The sequence below is a fragment of the Salvelinus namaycush genome, chromosome 5 (genome assembly GCF_016432855.1).
Source record: "Salvelinus namaycush isolate Seneca chromosome 5, SaNama_1.0, whole genome shotgun sequence".
Lineage (NCBI taxonomy): Eukaryota > Metazoa > Chordata > Actinopteri > Salmoniformes > Salmonidae > Salvelinus > Salvelinus namaycush.
Window position 1 is genome coordinate 42,910,494 of NC_052311.1, and position 20,026 is coordinate 42,930,519.

Genomic DNA, 20,026 nt, shown 5'->3' on the forward strand with positions numbered 1-20,026 from the left:
TGTTAGGCTAAAACAAAAGGCACATATTGGCACAGAAATTAAATCTTATCAAATCAGTCACTATAGGGGAGAAGTGAACGAGGGTAGAAATGAGGGAGCACATTTAATAAAAATGAAACGCTGCCTTGGTATTTGAATTTTGTAAATTAAGTTCCTCTCCATTCCACCTAGTGTCACTGTAAACCAGAGCAACGTCTGTAACCGTCCGGGAGACCAGAGAAGAAGTTAATAAAGCGCCTGTGCTTGTTTGAGATCTACTACATTGCAGTCAGACTGCGCAGGATCACTGATCTACATAGACCATCTCCTGGGAAAAACAACTGCTCGTTATGTGGTGAAGATTAGCGAATTTGCGCAGATCCTTGCTCAAACGTATCCCCTCAAACACGCTCACACAGGCTATCCACCATTGTTGTCATCAGCGATGAGACACGTCTATGGAAACGATTGACTGGACAGAGAAAGGACAACAAACTAGTGAAACACGGTAGAAACACTTAAACATGAATGTCGCATGACCCACAAGCCTAGTGAAACATTGTAGACATAATACTCTGGAACAGTTGTTGGCGCTTGTAGAATAAGGGTTTCAGATGGGGGAGGTGAGAAAACTCCAGAAGAAACTGAGACAGATTGAGAATCTGGAGATCAACATTTCTCAATCTCTCACTCCAGAAGAAAGAGTTAAGGTACAGCACACGACTTCACTTTTAATCTTCAGCCATAGTTTTAATATCAGGCGTGTCATGAGCGCACCGGTGCTTATTCCACAATCCCGAATAGATTTCCCTTGGTACTAATACTCCCGGATATGACTGTACTCGCTCCCAAGAGAGATCTTGATGTAGCACCTTAATCCTCCAATACAATCTTGCAGGTTACATTTTACATTATTACACTCTCGGTCGTGAGTGAGTTCAATTGAGGCCAACCTAGCTGGAGCACACCAAGACTGAACAGCTGATCATGAAATAACGTCACCCATGTGAGATAGAGAATAGGCTCGCTAGATCATAATCTTTAGAAATATAGTGGTAAACAACTTGCGTTCTCATTGGGTTTTGGCCGCGTTTTAGATCAACGTCATCTACACTGGCACTAATTGAATACATCAAATGTAAGCATAACAATGATACCCTTCTCTTGTGTCGAGATGTATCACGCCTTTATAATCTTGATTTCGTGTCATTGTCATTGGGGTTTTGGCAATCTGAATCACCATGTAAAGGGTAGGGAGGGGGTTGCGTTTATAGACCTTGGATTGCTGATGTTGGATTGCTGATGCTATGAGAGGATTTGAAGCCACCGGTCGGCCATATTGGCACTCCCTAGCAGGAGACTTCCATAGGAATGAATGGAATTCTACAGTATTTCAATTAAATGTTTCTAGGACAAAAGTACATGTATTTAAGTATTTTTGTTGTAGAGGGGACAGTAACATTAGTACTTGCAAAAAAAATACTGTGTAGATCTTTATTTAAAAATAATTATGTTTAGCTCACATATCATTTGAAAGTATACATTAAGGTGCCTGTAATAGAATAATTGTGTCAAAAACGAATGTAAACATTAATAAATACATTTCTGTAGCTTCCAAAATATTTTTTTACAATTGAGGAGTGCCAAGATTGCTGCGCGGTGGCTTCAATACAGCACCCCCTGTCAGTCATTCGGGGTTTATACAAATCGTTGGGGGGCACATATCAATAGTCTACCGTGGTCATTTTGTCTCCTTTCCTTCATCTGCTCTGATCTGGAAACATAGTACTATAATGGATGGATGTCTACTCACTGTCTTTTATCAGTCCATCTCTTCTCAGATCAGTCCAGATGAAGGAGGAGCGACGTTGGACTATTGAGACGTACCCAGGGAGATTTCTACGGTCATGCATGTTATTATTAACCTAAATTATGGGCTCAAACAAATCTAAGCCCCCCCCCCCCCCCCCCCCCCCCCCAATCTTCAGATCTCCAGGAAGGCGGAGCTCCGCACCAGATTGGCTGAACTTCTGCTGCAGCTTTCTGGCCCCCAGCAAACTCCGGGGATTGTGGGAGGAGGAAAACATGAGAAGATGAAAAGACAAGTGTAAGGAAAGAGAGAGAGAGGGAGGGAGAGCTAGAGGGAGATAGGGGAGATTAACATCCCTGTTCACAAGCTGTAACATTCACTTTGATGCTTTGATCTGGCTTGAGTCTAGCCGACATAGGTCAAAGTCAGTCAGTCATTCTTTCAAGGCATCCTAATGTATTGGAGTAGCAGAGGGGATAGTACGTCATGTAGCCATCACTTAGGGATTCTTTCCCCAGAGTTACGACTGGGCACACTCTCCCATGGCTTTGAAATACCAAGGGAAATGTCATTATCACAAAGTAGTATAAAGACACGATAATGAAAATGATAGTGATCATCTGTTAATCAAATATACAACGACAACATCAATCTGTTTTCCACGCCATGCTGTATATTTATGCACTTTGAGATTATACTTGTAATGAAGTGCTATAGAAATGTAATAAAGGATTGTCATTATTTGTAAGCTTGCTTGTGTGTCTATGGCTTAGCCTATGCACTGTTCTGTATGTCTGTGCACATGTTGCCCTGAATGTGACTGCACTGTCAATTCACTCTTGGTGTTTGGTGTGTTCTCTTTTTTTGCTCGGGCACAGTGAAGCCACCTCGGAGGCTCTTCCATCACACAGCCCCTCTGCTACCAAGATCCCCAAGGGAGAAGCAGAGCCAGCAGGCCGACAGAAGAAGACAGGCAGTCAGAAGGAGACGGTAACAAGGGGAGAGACAGGAAGAAAGGAGGAGACGGGAGGACGGAGAGAGACAGGAGCAGGGGGAGAGCAGTCAGAGCCCTGTCTAGCTGTGACCGACACAAGCCCCAAGGAAAACCAGGAAGGTGGGGTTATCTTTAAACTAGGGTTTGTTAGATTATGTCGACACATTCTCAAACTCATTGGTATCTCACAAATGTATTGTGATTGAAGGAAAGAAAATATGGAAACAGCTCGGTAGGCTCCCAGAAATTATATTACAAATAGTTAACGTTTGGATCTGTCCTTCCCTCCTGGGTTGTGTTCATTAGGGTCCACTGTGGGCACACTGTAGCAAAACGCTTCAGAACGACAAACCAAAACAACCATTTCATGAGTTCAGATCGTACCTACCTGTTTCAGACTGTTTTCTTCTGCTTCGTGCCTACTGAACACAAGCCTGATCTGTCTGTACTGTTTGTTTCCTAGAAACAGAATTAGTTTCATGCTCTAGAGCTGACAAATACGTGTATAGTAGTTATTGATCAACTAAGGTTAGAGAAGTGTTGAGTCAACCATGGCTATTATAGTCTCTCCCAGCGTCCCTGATCAGGCCTGTATTCACCAAGTGTCTCAGAATAGGCCCGCTGATCTAGTATTAGTTTAGCCTTTTAGGTCACACTGAATAAGATCGTATAGACAGATTCTAGATCAGCACCTACTCTGAGACGCTTTGTGGATACTTGCCCAATGTCCCTCCCTGTCTTATTCATTATGATATTAAAGGCAAAACGGGATCCTAGATCAGTGTCTGTTTTGACTTCATTTCCTCATAATGCCACCCCCTTTTATGCGCGGTGTAACGATGAATAAGGTCGAGCAACCTGTCGGTTCCAAGTGGAATAAAATCTTTGTTATTTTTTCCAATAGGAATATCACCGTTCTCCATGCACTGTAATTTACACATTGGTAAGAGCTATTGATAAGATCCAGGTAAAGTACGCCGCTTAGATAAGGGGATTGTAAATATGAATAGACAATTGTTTCAGATCTATTTGAACTTCTGATCGCTGGAGACCAATGTGAAACCAGTCATATGGCAGCAAACTAAAGCATATCGACATATCAACTTCCCCACAGAGACTTTTATAGAATGAAGGCCTTATAACTTTGCTAGAATAACATTTGGAGACCCAAGCTATAGGCTTCTGTAGCCATGCGCAAATGAGAGTATAGCGCCAAACCTAGAGAGTCGATTTATGGTTTTCTAGAGTGTTTTAATTATATCTACTTTTTTTCCTGTGTATTTTACAATTTGTATCATGTTAAATATTAGCCACTGTCAGTTATACCCACACATATTTTTAACGGTCACTTTAGTGTTTGTTTCCTTACATTTGGCATCATTCCATTACACGGTTAGTTCACCTTTTTCTTTCCTCTGTCACATTTGTGTGGTTGTTCCCTGAGGATCGCTAGTAATAGTGGATCATATTGGGCTAACGTATTGCAGGTTGTGCAGTCATTTGCGACATGTAGCCTATTGGAATCATTATGGACTGCAGACCATAAATGCAGTGCATGTAGCAGTTTAAACCTGGGGCGTGGCGCACGGTTCACAACGGCTGGACTGTTCTCAACACAGTTCCATGATTAGTGAGGGTTATTAGGGTCGATTTGGAGGACTACTTTTCAACCCCTATTGTACACTTTTCTCACCTTTCAATAGTTCATGGATTGATTAATTGAATATGGCAACTTTCAGGAGGAATCAAACCACTGTATTTTTGATTCACCAATATATTTTTTGTGTAAATGCTCTCCAAACCTTTTTTTTATTTTTTATTCATAAATGCTTTCCTAACCGTAAAAAGATCAAGAGTATTTTTAAGTCGACCAATTGGTGCTGAGAAGGAGACAACTATTTGTGTACTTACATAGCTTTCTTTCATTGATCCCTCATTTTCTGAATAGTTCTCTCAATATATTCTAGTGAGTCTGTCAAACTAAATTCTAATTAAAGGTACACCAAATTTAAAGGGATGGCTTTATATAAATGTACTGAAACCCCTATTGAATGAAAACTCCAGGGGAAATCTGTCGGCCATCAAGTGGAAGGGTTTTCAGCGGTTGATTTAAATGTATTCAGCGCACGCAAGGGAACCACGCCTGCAAAGCCTGTTACGCACCTGCACAAAGCCCGTTACGCACACACATCTGAATACCAACTACTGAGAAGTGCATAAGAAAGGCGTACAAGTCTGAATCTGTCCCTTTGTAAAAAAGTTCACGCAAGACTTGGGTTCTGGGTTCATGGTGATTATGATGGGTCCCTTTTTTTCAGATGCCGAGTTTACATCTCTCAAAGCATCATGGGAGAAAGCCAAGTTTCGCTTGAGGTCGCTGGAGGGTCACAGTGACATCGTCACCTGTGTGGTTGCTGTTGACAACCTGGTGATCTCCGGCAGGTAAGTGAGTCATTCTCCGATTTAATAATAGATCGCATAGCTGTGAATAATTCAATTAATTTCTTTCTCCCTCCTCCTCTCTCTGTAACTCTTGACATGCTAACTTTCTCCTCCTACACAGAGCCATTCTCGCCTGAACAGAGTTATTGTACTTGATCCTTGCCTGCTCTCACTCTCTGTCTCTGTCTGTCTCTCGCTGTCTCACTCTGTCTCACACTCATTTTATCTCTCTCCGTTGTTCTCTCCATCTCTCTCTATTTCTCTCTCAGTCGAGACACAACAGTAAAGGTGTGGCACGTTCCTACGGCAACCGAGCAGCGGAATCTGGGAGGTCACACTGGTGGAGTCACCTGTCTATCTGCCCCACCGCCTGAATACTGTAGGAGACTCGGTAGGGAATGGACACACACACACACACACCTATGTCTTACTATACTAACCCTAACTCCTAACCCTAAACCTTACCCCTAATTCTAACCCCTAAGCCTAAAATAGCCTGTATACAAGTGAGGACCGGTTTACTATTCGTGTGAGGACTGCTGGTACTCACAAATATAGTAAAACATGTACACACACACACACACACACACACACACATACACACACACACACACACACACACACACACACACACACACACACACACACTTATATTTCAGGCAGTGTAATTATAGTTTTAGTTCATCAGGTCAAATCCACAGAGAGAACTAGTAGCAGTAGACACTCTGAGTTACTCTCATTCTGACTGAAGGAGGGATCGTGCCACTACTTGAACTTCTCTGCCCTTTCTGTCTCTCCACCCACGCTCCCCCTCTCCGTATCTCTATCTCACTCTCCAGGTTTTTTCTCTGATTCCATGAGCTACTTTGGCATAAGTCAGGCTTACATTACCAAGACCAGAACTCGGGAACGTATCATATTAAATCAATAACAACATGGATGATAATTATATGCGTACTGACTATGAACTGTACAATGACAACAAATAAAATGATTATTATTCCCTCCCCCACATATTCTCTCAACGCCCCCTTGTCTCTTCCCCTCCTTTCCCCCCCTCTCCTCCCTACTGTCAATCTCTCTCTCTCTCTCTCTCTCTCTCTCTCTCTCTCTAGCCTGGGAACTGTCTCTGGGAGACAAGGAGAGGTTCATCCTGAGTGGTTCAGCGGACTCTTGTGTGAGGATCTGGGCTTTAAGCACGGGTGAGTTCACTACATACATACATACATACACAAACAGTCTGAGCCCTACAGCTTTGTCTGGGTGAGTGCCCTGTGTGCCTACGTAATTCCATGTGGGTGTTGTGGACAATTAAATCAGTGTTCCCCTCTCTCCATCCAGGCCAGTGTGTAAAGTCCATCTACACCTTTAACGCGGTGACTGCTCTCTGCTTTGTGCCTGAAGGCGATGGCTACATCATCACTGGATCAGGTTTGCGTGGATGCAGTTCCTGCGGGGGGGGGGGGGGGGGGGGGGGGGGGTGTACCTATATGTTTGTGTGTCTGTGACTGTGTGGATCAGGGGTGGATCAGGGGTAGGCAACCCTGTTCCTGGGGTGCCGCAGGTACTGAAGGATTTTGTTCCAACTAGCTAATTGATCAGTTCAGTGATTGCCTAAATTCAACACACCTGGTCTTCCATGTTGGTTAAATACAAAACATGGAAGTGCCTGTGGCACTCCAGGACCAGGGTTTCCTAACCCTGCAGTTGACAAAAAGTGTTGTCAGACTGACAGAGGCAGACAAGTGAGGAGACTCAGGCTCACAGGTATTTATGCAAGACATCAGTAATGTCTGCCAGCAACTGTCAACTGTTAACCTCTCTTTCGCTCCCTCTCTCTCTCTCTCTCTCTTGCTCTTTACCATCCCTCCCCTCTCTCTTTTCCCATACTCTCACCCCCCCTCCATCTCTCTCACTCCATCTCGCTCTCTCTCTCTCCCCCTTCACCCCCCTCTCTCTATCAACCTCTCTCCATCACTCACTCTTTACCCCCTCCCTCTCTCTGTCTGCAGATGGGGGTAAAGTCCAGGCCTGGAGCTGGCAAACCATGGACAACTGTCAATCAATCAACGCCCATGAGGAGGCTGTGACCTCCCTACAGGTGGCTGCCATAATCAAGAGCCAATAGTGTCACATTCTAGGCTTTTAAGCTATAGTGCTTCTGTAACTATGGTTGTGTTCAAACGGAAGAAAATGGACTGAAACTGGTCCAATAACAATTGCTAATTTCCTGCCCTAATGAACAAAAACTTGTTTTCATCAAGGCCTTGCTGAAATTAAAGCAAATATTTCCACACCTTTGCCAGATCTGTGTGTGCTTTAGCCAACTTAGTTGTTGTCACGCCAAACAAATTGGCTGAGGCAGAATCAAAAATGGCAGCCTGAAGGACCAAATATCTTGTTCCCCTTATATGCTACACACTTGTAGGCAGTGTGGAAATAAATTATTTAAAATCAATTAAGATATATAGATTCCAAAGAGGTTTAAAAGAGTATTCAGTGATCTTTTCCTCGTTACATCCAAATATAAATACATTATATTTGCGAGGATAGAGGATCAGAAATGGACTACAGTGGCTTGCGAAAGTATTCACCCCCTTGGCATTTTTCCTATTTTGTTGCATTACAACCTGGAATTAAAATGAATATTGTGGGGGTTTGTGATTTACACAACATGCCTACCACTTTGAATATGCAAAATATTTTTGTGTGTGAAACGAACAAGAAATAAGACCAAAAAAAATCAAAACTTGAGCGTGCATAACTATTCACCCCCCCCAAAGTCCTTACTTTGTAGACCACCTTTTACAGCAATTACAGCTGCAAGTCTCTTGGGGTATGTCTCGATAAGCTTGGCATATCTAGCCCCTGGAATTTTTGCCCATTCTTCAAGGCAAAACTGCTCCAGCTCCTTCAAGTTGGATGGGTTCTGCTGGTGTACAGCAATCTTTAAGTCATACCACAGATTCTCAGTTGAATTGAGGTCTGGGCTTTGACTAGGCCGTTCCAAGACATTTAAATGTTTCCCCTTAAACCACTCGGGTGTTGCTTTAGCAGTATGCTTAGGGTCATTGTCCTGCTGGAAGGTGAACCTCCGTCCCAGTCTCAAATCTCTGGAAGACTGAAACAGGTTTCCCTCAAGAATTTCCCAGTATTTAGTACCATCCATCATTCAATTCTGACCAGTTTCTCAGTCCCTGCTGATGAAAAACATCCCCACAGCATGATGCTGCCACCACCATGCTTCACTGTGGGGTTGGTGTTCTCGGGGGGTGATGAGGTGTTGGGTTTGCGCTAGACATGGCGTTTTCCTTGATGGCCAAAAAGCTCAATTTTAGTCTCGTCTGACCAGAGTACCTTCTTCCATATTTTGGGGGAGTTTCCCACATGCCTTTTGGCGAACACCAAACGTGTTTGCTTATTTTTGTCTTTAAGCAAGGGCTTTTTTCTGGCCACTCTTCCGTAAAGCCCAGCTCTGTGGAGTGTACGGCTTAAAGTGGTCCTATGGACAGATACTCCAATCTCCGCTGTGGAGCTTTGGAGTTCCTTCATGGTTATCTTTGGTCTCTTTGTTGCCTCTGATTAATGCCCTCCTTGCCTGGTCTGTGAGTTTTGGTGGGTGGCCCTCTCTTGGCAGGTTTGTTGTGCTGCCATGTTCTTTCCATTTTTTAATAATGGATTTAATGTTGCTCCGTGGGATGTTCAAAGTTTTTGATATTTTTTTATAACCCAACCCTGATCTGTACTTCTCCACAACTTTACCCTGACCTGCTTGGAGAGCTCCTTGGTCTTCATGGTGCTGGTGCTTCTTGGTCTTCGTGGTGCTTCTTGGTCTTCGTGGTGCTTCTTGGTCTTCGTGGTGCTGCTTGGTCTTCGTGGTGCTGCTTGGTCTTCGTGGTGCTGCTTGGTCTTCGTGGTGCTTCTTGGTCTTCGTGGTGCTTCTTGGTCTTCGTGGTGCTTCTTGGTCTTCGTGGTGCTGCTTGGTCTTCGTGGTGCTGCTTGGTCTTCGTGGTGCTGCTTGGTCTTCGTGGTGCTGCTTGGTCTTCGTGGTGCTGCTTGGTCTTTGTGGGGCTTCTTTGTCTTCGTGGTGCTTCTTGCTTAGTGGTGTTGCAGACTCTGGGGCCTTTCAGAACAGGTGTATATATACTGAGATCTATGAGAGATCATGTGACACTTAGATTGCACACAGGTGGACTTTATTTAACTAATTATGTGACTTCTGAAGGTAATTGGTTGCACCAGATCTTATTTAGGGGCTTCATAGCAAAGGGGGGAATACATATGCACGCACCACTTTTCTTTTTTTTTCTTTTTGAAACAAGTTCTTTTTTTCATTTCACTTCACCAATTTGGATTATTCTGTGTATGTCCATTACCTGAAATCCAAATTCAATTTAAATTACAGGTTGTAATGCAACAAAATAGGATAAACGCCAAAGGGGGATGAATACTTTTGCAAGGCACTGTATACATGTTTGGCTAAAATACTTTGTAAGCTGTTTTAATACATAGTTTAAATGTCCAATGCAGCTGGTTTATCTCAATATCAAATCATTTCTTGGTAACAATTAAGTACCTTACTGTGATTGTTTTCAATTAGCAAAGAGCCAATTCTGTCTGGGAGGGGTCTGAGTGGGGAGGGGAAAACTGAAAACTAGCTGTTATTGGTAGAGAGGTTTGGAACTGTCTTTCTTATTGGTCTATTAACTAATTTGATACCAGGCATGCCAAAACGCCATCCCACCAAAACAGGCTGACATTTTCAGCAGCCTTTTCAAAAAGCTCTTACACTAAAAGGGCATTATCATAATTTTGGCAATTTCACAGTATTGTTCCAACATCATAGTGTGGAAATATAAATAAAACACAAGAAAATCACGTTTTTGACTGCCCTGGGCCTTTAAAACTTACATTTGTGTAGTGTTACATGCTCAACACATTTAAGCCAAAGCAGTGAAAGCATCATCCCCACCTTTGTTCATTAACCATGTGAAACCACGCACGCAAGCATGCATGCACGCACAGACACACACATGCACACACACACACACCGTATCCATGCATTGTACTCAGCCACTGCATTCAGTCTCCATGACAACTGCCCCCTATCTATCCTCCACAGTCTCAGGGTCCCCTGGTGTTCAGCAGCTCAGCAGAGGGTGGGGTGTCTGTGTGGGAGGGGCTCTGCACCAACCGCGACCCCCTGCAGCTGTTACATCATTGGGACGCAACGGTAACGGGCTGCGGGAGTCAGGAAGGTCGTCTGACCCTCAGTCCCCGTGGTGACAGGCTCTTCGTTGCCTACGGCAGAGCCAACCTCAGGATTCTCAACTGGAGGACAGGTGAGAAGCGGTGTGTGTGCGTGTGCATGCGTGCACTATATAGAAGAGCCAGCTTAATGTGTTACCATGCTAGACCTTACAGATCTGTGTACTATCTGATGTTTACCGTTCCCCTGTCCAATCACCACAGGCACCGTGTCCAGGCTAACCAATCACAGCAGCATCGCTGGAGTAACAGATTGTGTACATCAGACAGGGGGACTCCTCATTGGCTCATGCTACGATTTGGCGAATGGGGAAAGCACCTTGAACTGTGAGTAAAGCTAACACAACTGGTTGTTCCCTGAATATTATGGTACAATTGCCACCCTATAGAGCCACGCTGTTCATAGAATGCATTGTTCCCTAAATTTATTTTGGTTTTCATCAACTTTTTCTATCTACTTTTCTCCTTCTTTCCCTCTCTCTCTCTCTCCTTTTCTCCTTCCATCTCTCCCAGTGTTCTCTCTACCTCAGTGCAGGTACCTGGCCTCGCTGACCTGGGCGGATGCTCCGAGAATCCTTTGCTTTGCGGCGTGGCTCACGGGCAGTGGGGGTCACCGCTGGGTCACCGGGGGTCGTGCCCTTACGGTGTGGGAGCAGCTCCCCAGCTCCGGGAAGCAGAGGTGGGCTCAACACCTTTCTCTCAGTACTCCTCTAGGTCAATGAATACTGATCTGATGTTTTAATGATTTTCAGTTTAATAGAACTCAGAAGTTCTTTATGGGTGCACCTGACAAAAAGTTCACTATTACTCATGTGCCCCTCACCTCACTTCTTCATGTACTTTACACTAAACCAATGTCAGTTGAATAATATTTTTTTGTCAGTTTTTGTAAAAGAGAGGGGTCTCCCTTCTTTTGTGTGTGTTTTTTTGTTTGTTTGTTTAACATATAGAACAGTGTAGAATAACGGAGAAGAGAGAAGAGAGTTTCTTCCGAAGTAGCGATGGAACTGGGATTTGATCCCATGCTTGTAGACTACTGACATATGAGTACCACAGTGGAAATAAGCCTTCAGGCTAGAGCAGCCTGACACCTTTTAATTATCAAATAAATTACATTTCATATTTGTGCTGAGGGGGTGGTGCTAATCACTAGACAACCCCAGGCCACAGTATAACAAGAATAATATGGGCTGTCGGTGTCTAATTAAGCAATAAGGCACGAGGGGGTGTGGTATATGGCCAATATACCACGGCTAAGGGCTGTGCTTAAGCACGACACAACGCGGAGTGCCTGGATACAGCCCTTAGTCGTGGTATATTGACCATATACCAAAAACCCCAGACGTGCCTTATTGCTATTATAAACTGGTTACCAACGTAATTAGAACAGTAAAAATAAATGTTTTTTAATACCTGTGGTACACTGATATACCACGGCTGTCAGCCAATCAGCATTCAGGGCTCGAACCACCCAGTTTCTAATGGTGATGTTGTCACAGGGGTGATGTCACAACGAAGCGAGACAACCGATTGGATGCCTCCCTGATGGAATCAGAGGGAGATTCCGAGGACGAGGAGGACAGTGATGGTGAGGAGGGGGGGGGTGACAGCGGGCTGAAACACACACACGAGTAATATACATAGATCAGAAAAACTCAAAGCAACACGTCTCAAAGGGTTTCTACTGCAAGAAGCCATTGGTTCAAAGAGTCTCCTTTAGCTTCAGCTGTAGACAAATCTATATAAATCAAAAAAGTAGCTGTCAGATTATATCTAAGTAACTTCAAGACTGATCGCTTTGATAAAGATATGGGCTCGATTCAATCCGAAGCGCTGAAGACCGACGCTACAGAGGGGTAGGAATGTAAAAGCGATGCATTCACGGCAAACGCTGCATGTGTCGGGCTCAATCGGAAGTGACCTATAGCGAAGGTCTTCAGCGCTACGGATTGAATCGAGCCCTAAAGATTGAACATGTCAACTTTTTAAAAGAGCATGAACTGGAAAGGGATGTTACGCGTTTAACTATGACTCCCCACGTTACTGTAGATTACGATGATGACAAAGAAGAGAACTACACATCCCAAGATGCACCAGAGTCGGGCTCAACGTCGTGGCTTCGCTGTGTTCTCCAGTGAGAGCCAGTTTCAAGCCACCTGCCACCACCAAGCCCAAGACGCTGTGCCTCACAGCATGAAGAGCAACAAAGGCGAGAGGAAGGGAGTGAGGGGGACAGAGGAGATGGATTAGAGAGGGGGGGGAGTGAAGTGTGACAGATTGAGAGAGTGGCGGAGGTGGAAAGAGAGCATACGGAGAGGGAGTGAGTGCGAGCGAGAGACCGATCATTTCCCATGTAAATGTTGTCGTTTCATGTATGCAATAAAGCTGTCATACTGTGACCTTCCTGCCTCCAAATATTTCTCCTTCATATTGTGTATCCCTGTGGTGGCACCTCGTTTATTATGAACACTAGGTATTCTGTTCATCACCCCACTCAACCTGCACTAGTGTAAATGAATGTATATTGATTGTCCTCCACCTCTCTGTCTCGTCTCAGTTTTTTCTAAACAGAACAGAATACTTTTTTCCTCTGCCCCCAAAACGAGAATATTAACGTCATTTTCTGTATCTTCATTATTTCCGTCCTCAGATACATTTCTTTTTTTTTTGCCGTCCTTTTAATTGAACGAGTTAAAAGCATAATTAGCATTTCAATCTTTCCTACAGTCTCCCTCCGTCCTCCTCCTCGCTCGCTCTCTCTCTCTCTCTCTCTCTCTCTCTCTGACTCTACATGTCTCTGTCGCTAAGGCAACCAATGCCTTTTCCTACTCGCTCTCTATATCTCCCCCTTTCTCACTGTCTCCCTCATTCCCTCTCTCTTCAGCCAGAGGTAGGCATGTTAACTGATATCTGTCTGAGTGAATGTGGTGTGCGTGCTTGTGTGACAGTGAGTTGTCTGCTGGTGGGTGGGTGTGTGTGTGTGTGAGAGAGAGATAGAGCGTGTGTTCCTGTCTGTTTGAGTGACAGCGGTTGTAGATATGAAGTCAATCTTTCTGGAGCTAAAAGTCGCACCATGTGGGATATTGGCCCCATGAATGCGTATGATGAATGTTTTGTGCACAGGCGTGTGCTTGCAAGTCTGATGTGCGAACTGTATAAGCATGTGGCAAAATGAAGCGCTCATTTTGGACAGCCAGGAGTGCCACTGCCCAGAAGAGAGAGAGAGAGAGGGGTGTGTGTGTTTTCCTGTACTGCCGTCTATGAGTGTCTGTTTACATTTTCAATATCAGTCAGTGTCAGAAGAGAAGTGAACCCTCTCTCTCTTTCTCTCTCTTTCGCTCTTCCTCTCTTTTCTTTTTCTTCTTTCCTCCCAGAGAGAGAGATGATCGGAGGAGTTGGGGCTCAGTGAACAGAACGAAGCGATGGAGAGATGGTAAGATGGAGCGAGTGAGTGGATGTTTAGACAGACACAGAGTCAGACCCTCTGGTTGTATGCATGTTGCATGAGGAGTCCAGTTAGACAGTGGACAATGCATTTGTAGTGTTAATCGTGCTCTATTTCTCTTTCTGTCTCCCTCCTTTTCTCTCCCACCTCTTTCTGCTTCTTTTTATTTCTCCCTCTGTCTTTCTCTTCTTTTCTCCTTCCTTTCTTCTCTCTCTCTCTCTCTCAGCTCCATCTCTCCTGTCAAACGACTGACCGCCCACCGCTGCCTTTTCTTCCTCCTGGTTGTCGCGGTGACGCGACCCTCAACCTGTAACCGTGACGACGAGGGCGAGGGGCAGGTGGAGGCCTTCTCAGCCCAGCTGTCCGTCACAGGACAGGTCACACCCACCCCTATTTGGTCCGTGGACTGGGGCCCCACACTAGCCCTGGAGGACGAGACGCATCACTTCCTGTCCAGCCAGGAAGCGGACCTGTACCACCATGGCCATGAAGTCCCCACGACAACCGCTGAGGCCTGGCTGCATCATCAGAGTGCACCGGGCAGCGTTTTGCCCCAGGAGCCCCTGGATCTGCTGGAGGCCCCGGACGCAGAGGGAGTGGCGGATGGAGGAAGTGAGGCGGAGGAGAGAGAGCCTGAGGAAGGTGGGCACCATAGAAATCAGTAAAGTTTAAAGAAAGAAAGGATTTGTGTTGGTGGGCATGAGAACAGAGTGTTTTGGAACAAAGACATCAGAAGAACTCTGAGGGCATCAAGGGAGTAACTACAATTCCCACTGGGCTGGCTTTGTGTGGATGGATGGCTGCGTCTTGGTGGTGGAGAATGCTTAATCAAGTTTTCTGAACTCACAAAAACACACACCAAGCGATGGAATGGACGACTTCATTGGCTCATTCTCCTTTTGAGTTTCTTTACAGACAGTATAGGAGTTCTCGAAAAGCAGAGCTGTGTTTTTTTTCTTACATCATTGCAGTTGACCTGGGTTATATTCATAAGGCACCAAACGGAAGAGAAATGACTGAAACAGGGATGGTCTACCTGGACTTTCCAATAAGAAACGCACATTTTTGTTTTCGATTGCAAAACATTTCAAAGCGTTTTCCGTTGCATGCTCTAATGCACATGACACTGGTTTTCTTCTATTGTGCTTCTATTGTGATTTGATTGTTCCTTCTATTGTGCTGATTTCCAACCATGTGAAAGGTAACTCCTCTGTGTGTGTGTGTGTGTGTGGGTGTGTGCGTGTGCGTGTTCTCCAGTGGACCCTCAGTTTTATGTCACAGTGACCATCTCCTCTCTGCTCATCCTGACTGCTGTCATCATAACAGCCAAACTCTGGTAAGAATCCCCCCCCCCTTCTTTTTCTTTCTACCCCTTCTCTGATACATAGTTTTTATGTACATCAGGGACCTTCAACAGTGTTATTTGTTTGAACATGGGAATGGTAAAACTCGGATCTACTGTAGATAGAGGATGAAAATACCTTCCCAATGTTTAAAGGCTTTCAGAGGTTTAAGGTGACGCAATTTCAACCACTTCGGGTCTTGATAGCCATGATGCTGTGTTGCTACATGCCGGTAGCATCTAAACAGTTTGTGGGTTTTCCCTTTTGTTTTCATATCATCTTTGATGTACCATTCACCTATAAAATCAGCTAGGTGTGTGTGGTGCATACTCCAACGTGAAATGAAAACTCTGACCTCTGGGATGTAGAGGAGGGCTCGTGCTATTCGTTTCAGTTGTTTGACAATGGAGGTCTCTTCTTCCCACCTGCTCTTTCACTTTTTCACTCCTATTCTCCCATTTGTCTCTCCATCTCTTTCTCTGTCTTGCCCTCTTTTTGTCTCTTTCCCCTGCTCTATTTTTCTTACCTTCTGTCACTCTTAATTTATCTCCCTCCTTCCTGTCTCCCCTCTCTCTTTTCAACCCCCCTCTCTCTCTCTTTCTCTCTCGTTCTCTTTCTCTCTCTCTTTCTCATCCCCATTCTTCACTTTAATTTAGCTTCATCACCTTTCAGTAATACTGGGTTCAGGTTGATCCTTGATCGTCACACAGTATTCTTATCTTCTTCCCCAGTCTCCTATTACTCCCAGCACTGCCCGGGCCAGCTCCAGATCCTCAGATAATCCCTCTGCTCACTGTGTGCCGATACACGATAAGCCCCAGCTCTCTCTGTCGCTCCCTCTCCCTCTCTCTTTTTTTTTCTTTCTCTCTCCCGCTATCTCTCTCTTTCTCTCCACTGTAGGCTGGTTGAAGGTGTGTGTGCTGGAAACAAGTGTTGTTGCAGTGGTTAATTGGAGCAACAGTATTTCTCTCTCTCTCTCTGTCTTGTGTAAGTGTGGGTTTTTGTTGCAGATTCAGTATGACTGTAAATATACATATTGGGTAAATTGTGGTGAGGAATGGGGGGAAGGTTACAGTGGGAATGGAATAGGTGTTTGACGGATAAAAGTAGGGGATTGAATAGAGGCGAGACAGTGTAGAATTGAATAGAATTCTGTTGATTGTCATAATGGAAAAGCAATCGATGTTGGAGAACGTTTCACCGTGTGTGTGTGTGTGTGTGTGTGTGTGTGTGTGTGTGTGCGTGTGCGTGCGTACACACACATGCATGACTGGAACTGCATGTCTGTGATCTACAGTGTGTGACTGTGAAAAAGGCTTTGTTGTGTGTGAGTGCTCTAAAGAGCTGTGTGTATGGTGTACCTGTGACTCTCACTGTGCCAACAACATCATAACTCATACACGTAATTGGAATGATGTTTCCCCACATCAGCCCTGTATCCCCTTCCTCTCACACTCTCGTTTCATCGCTCCCCCTTTCTTCCTTTTCATTTTTCCCCCCTATCCCCCTTTCGGGAAGGTAGCCTAGTGGTTAGAGCGTTGGGCCAGTAACCCGAAAGGTTGCTGGATCGAATCCCCGAGCTGACACGGTCAAAGTCTGTCGTTCTGCCCCTGAGCAAGGCAGTTAATCCACTGTTCCCCGCCGCCAAAGACGTGGATGTCGATTTAAGGCAGCCCCCCCGCACCTCCCTGATTCAGAGGGGTTGGGTTAAATGCAGAAGACACATTTCAGTTGAAGGCATTCAGTTGTACAACTGACTAGGTATCCCCCTTTTCCTTTCTCTTTACCTCTCTCACACCCTCTGATTCCTTCACCTCTTCACCCTCTTTCTTTCTCTCTCTCTACCCGCTATTTCAACCTCGACCACCACCCTCTCTCTCTCCCTCCCTCCCTTTCTTGCAACCTCTCTCCTCTTCTCCCTCTCGTCTGACAGCGCTTTAATGAGTCAAATGAGTGCATTAACTCTCTCTCAGAGGCGGTGTAATGTGTTCGCCGTTGCTAAATGCCTATGTCATTCCCTCTTTTCCTCTCACTCAGTCTCGCTCTCCCGTCTCTCTCTTTAACTCCGTCTCTCTCTCTCTCTCTGCCAGTTACGACCGCAGCTGTTCCCAGCACCCGCCCCCGCTTTCCCGTGGCGTGGCCCCCCCCCTCTCTCTAGCCCTCCCTCGTTCCCTGGCTCTGGAGGACAGCCGGCAGACACTGCACGGCACCCCCTCCTTTACCGACAGGGAGAGGTAATGAGTCGCCTCACCAGCTCACTGGAGAGAGAGGGAGAGTGTTTGTGTGTATTTGTGTGGAGTTGTTAGTACATTGATTTGTGTGTGTGTGTGTGTGTGTGTGTGTGTGTGTGTGTGTGTGTGTGTGTGTGTGTGTGTGTGTGTGTGTGTGTGTGTGTGTGTGTGTGTGTGTGTGTGTGTGTGTGTGTGTGTGCGCTTTTGTGTCTGAATCAATTTATGTCTGCGAATGTCTGCATGCGTGGATGCATGTGTGTGTTTGTTTCTCAGTGAGTGGATGATGTGTCAAGGAGTGCATGCTCCCTCTCCATGTGTGGTGTATGAGCATCATAATGGTATATGTGCATAATTAGGCGTCAGTGTTAGTCTCTGTGGAGTACACAGGCCTGAAGTGTTATGGATGTGAGATGTATGTGTGTTTTAGAACTTCCTCTCCTATGAGTCATACAGCTCTGGAAGCAGTGAGTGCAGAATCCATGAAATGATGTTTTTATAGCCAGGGATTTAAAGTTAATTTCAATCAGGATAATTGGACTCTACTCCAGTTCTCCTCGTTTCTCCTCTCCTTCTTGTCCTTTCTACCCCCCACCCCCGCTCCAGTTCTACTTGTCTCTCTTTCTTTCCCCTACTCTAGTTTTCGTACTTTTCTTTCACCTACTCCAAATTCTCCCTACTCTGGTGTTATATAATACTGATAACGTATTATGTTCTAATTCTAGAAGTGCTCTTTTCCCTCTCCTCCTCCCTTTTCCAGTTCTACCCTTCTTCTGTCCCTTAACCCTTTTTCCAGTTCTACCCTTCTCCTGTCCCTTAACCCTTTTCCTCTGCCCTCTCTCTCTCTCTCTCTATTCCCCTTCTTCTAGTTCAGCATATATATTCTCATCTCGCTCTCCCTTTCTCTATTTCCCTTACTCTAGTTCGGCACATACCATATCATATCTCTCTCTCTCTCCGTCAGGATCCCCGTGGTGAACCTCTAAGGTGGCCGCTTTTGAATTGATACACATTTCGACGGGATGCGACGGAGAACATCGACACCGCCAGAGGGTGTGCCCACCGTGGCCCACCGCGTTCTTCTATTTATCTTTGACTGTGAAAATCAGGAAACCAGGTATCCAGCCATGGCAAAACCTACTTTTCCCTCCATCCCTTCCCCCTGAAGGAGAAAAGCCCGATCTCATCCCGTCCTTCCTGCTGCCATCCTCCTACGCCTCTTTTCTCCACTTTCCTATGGCTCTCTGTCACTGTCGACTGACCAAACCTTCCGATCTGTTTTATATTCCGTTCTGTACTGCCCCAGGCTGTAGCAGCAACACACGTACAGCTCCCCTCCACTTTATCCTCTTTGACTAATTCACAAGCAAACAGTGTTAGATATCAATAGAACGTTTTATTCCCGGCGGTGCCAAAACCGCATAGCTATATGGGGCTGTTTGGAATATTTCATACAGCTATCTTGTGTAGCTGAACCTTGAACTATTTATGAAATAGTGGACTTGGTTGTTGAAACTTAGTTGAAAGTGAAATATGTGTGTTATCTGAAACTGAAATGTAGGTGTTCAGCTAGCTGGTGAAGGGTTAAAACAATCCCCGTTTCCTAGGACTGAAGGGGGTATTTCACAAAGCTGGTTGGCAATGTTGTCGCCAGCAGCCAATGTGCTTAACACGACACGGTCCAAAAATCACTGTTTACTCCCGCTTGGAATGCAAATAGGCCCACTGCAGCTTCCACATTCGCAATGTGTTTTCTGGGTGTTTTTTATTCCCAAAATGATTCTCTTCATTTGTTCCTTTAATTTTCTCGCTTCTTTGCCGGTTCTCTTTGTTGTGCCTTTGTGAGCGTGTTATTTTGTCTCTGGAGCATGGGGATGAGCAGTGTTTATATAGTACTGCTCTATATAGGGTTGTGAAATTCTGTAATTTTCCCAAAATTCCCAGGTTTTCCAGGTTTTGGGTCAAGATTCCTGGAATTAGGAGGGAAGGAAATACAGGAATTTCCCAACTGGGATTTCTGGAAAACCAGGGAATTTGCGGAAAGTTTTCCTTGTTGTATATGAAGATAGTGGTGCAAACAATGTGCAATACGTGTTTGCATATATTGCAATCAGTACAATCAAACGATACATGTGGTACAATCAATGGTGGTTGCAGGTTAACATAATGGGTATAAATGATTCAGTCCAGAATTAATGACTCATTTTTACCATCATCTGTTGTTTCTATCGAAATTCTGCTCTGACTTCAAAGCGTACACTACTGTTTACTGTAGGATATTAGGGTAATGTACCTGTCCAACTCTTCCACCAGCTTTGAGAAATGACCCTCTGGACTTCCACTACACTAGTACACATAGTGTTGTGACATCATACGTGACTCGTGTCGTTCTGCAGTCTAGTGTTCCTTGGTTCTCAGTAGCATTCCTGTAGACGTGTGGTTCCACTGTATGATGGAAAAACAATAAAAACTCAACACTGGTGTTTTAGCACTGTGTCCGACTGGACTTTACTGGCC

General features: G+C 45.0%; 2 protein-coding genes across 2 annotated transcripts; both read left to right on the plus strand.

Annotated features, from left to right (window-relative positions):
* The first annotated feature begins 370 nt into the window (after nt 1-370).
* Nucleotides 371-12,892, plus strand: LOC120048284 (platelet-activating factor acetylhydrolase IB subunit beta-like). Its single transcript, XM_038994136.1, has 13 exons — nt 371-689; nt 1,968-2,086; nt 2,668-2,903; nt 5,102-5,225; nt 5,495-5,616; nt 6,341-6,427; nt 6,567-6,656; nt 7,238-7,326; nt 10,348-10,567; nt 10,698-10,820; nt 11,007-11,172; nt 11,993-12,081; nt 12,543-12,892. The coding sequence occupies exons 1-13, from the start codon at nt 594-596 to the stop codon at nt 12,629-12,631; spliced, it is 1,650 nt and encodes a 549-aa protein (XP_038850064.1). The 5' UTR covers nt 371-593; the 3' UTR covers nt 12,632-12,892.
* Nucleotides 12,893-12,989: 97 nt separating this feature from the next.
* LOC120048286 lies at nt 12,990-19,977 on the plus strand. The gene is made up of 5 exons (XM_038994138.1): nt 12,990-13,926; nt 14,165-14,580; nt 15,196-15,274; nt 17,372-17,515; nt 18,474-19,977. Exons 1-5 carry the CDS (start codon nt 13,916-13,918, stop codon nt 18,493-18,495), a joined length of 672 nt encoding a protein of 223 aa, XP_038850066.1. The 5' UTR covers nt 12,990-13,915; the 3' UTR covers nt 18,496-19,977.
* Nucleotides 19,978-20,026: the final 49 nt, after the last annotated feature.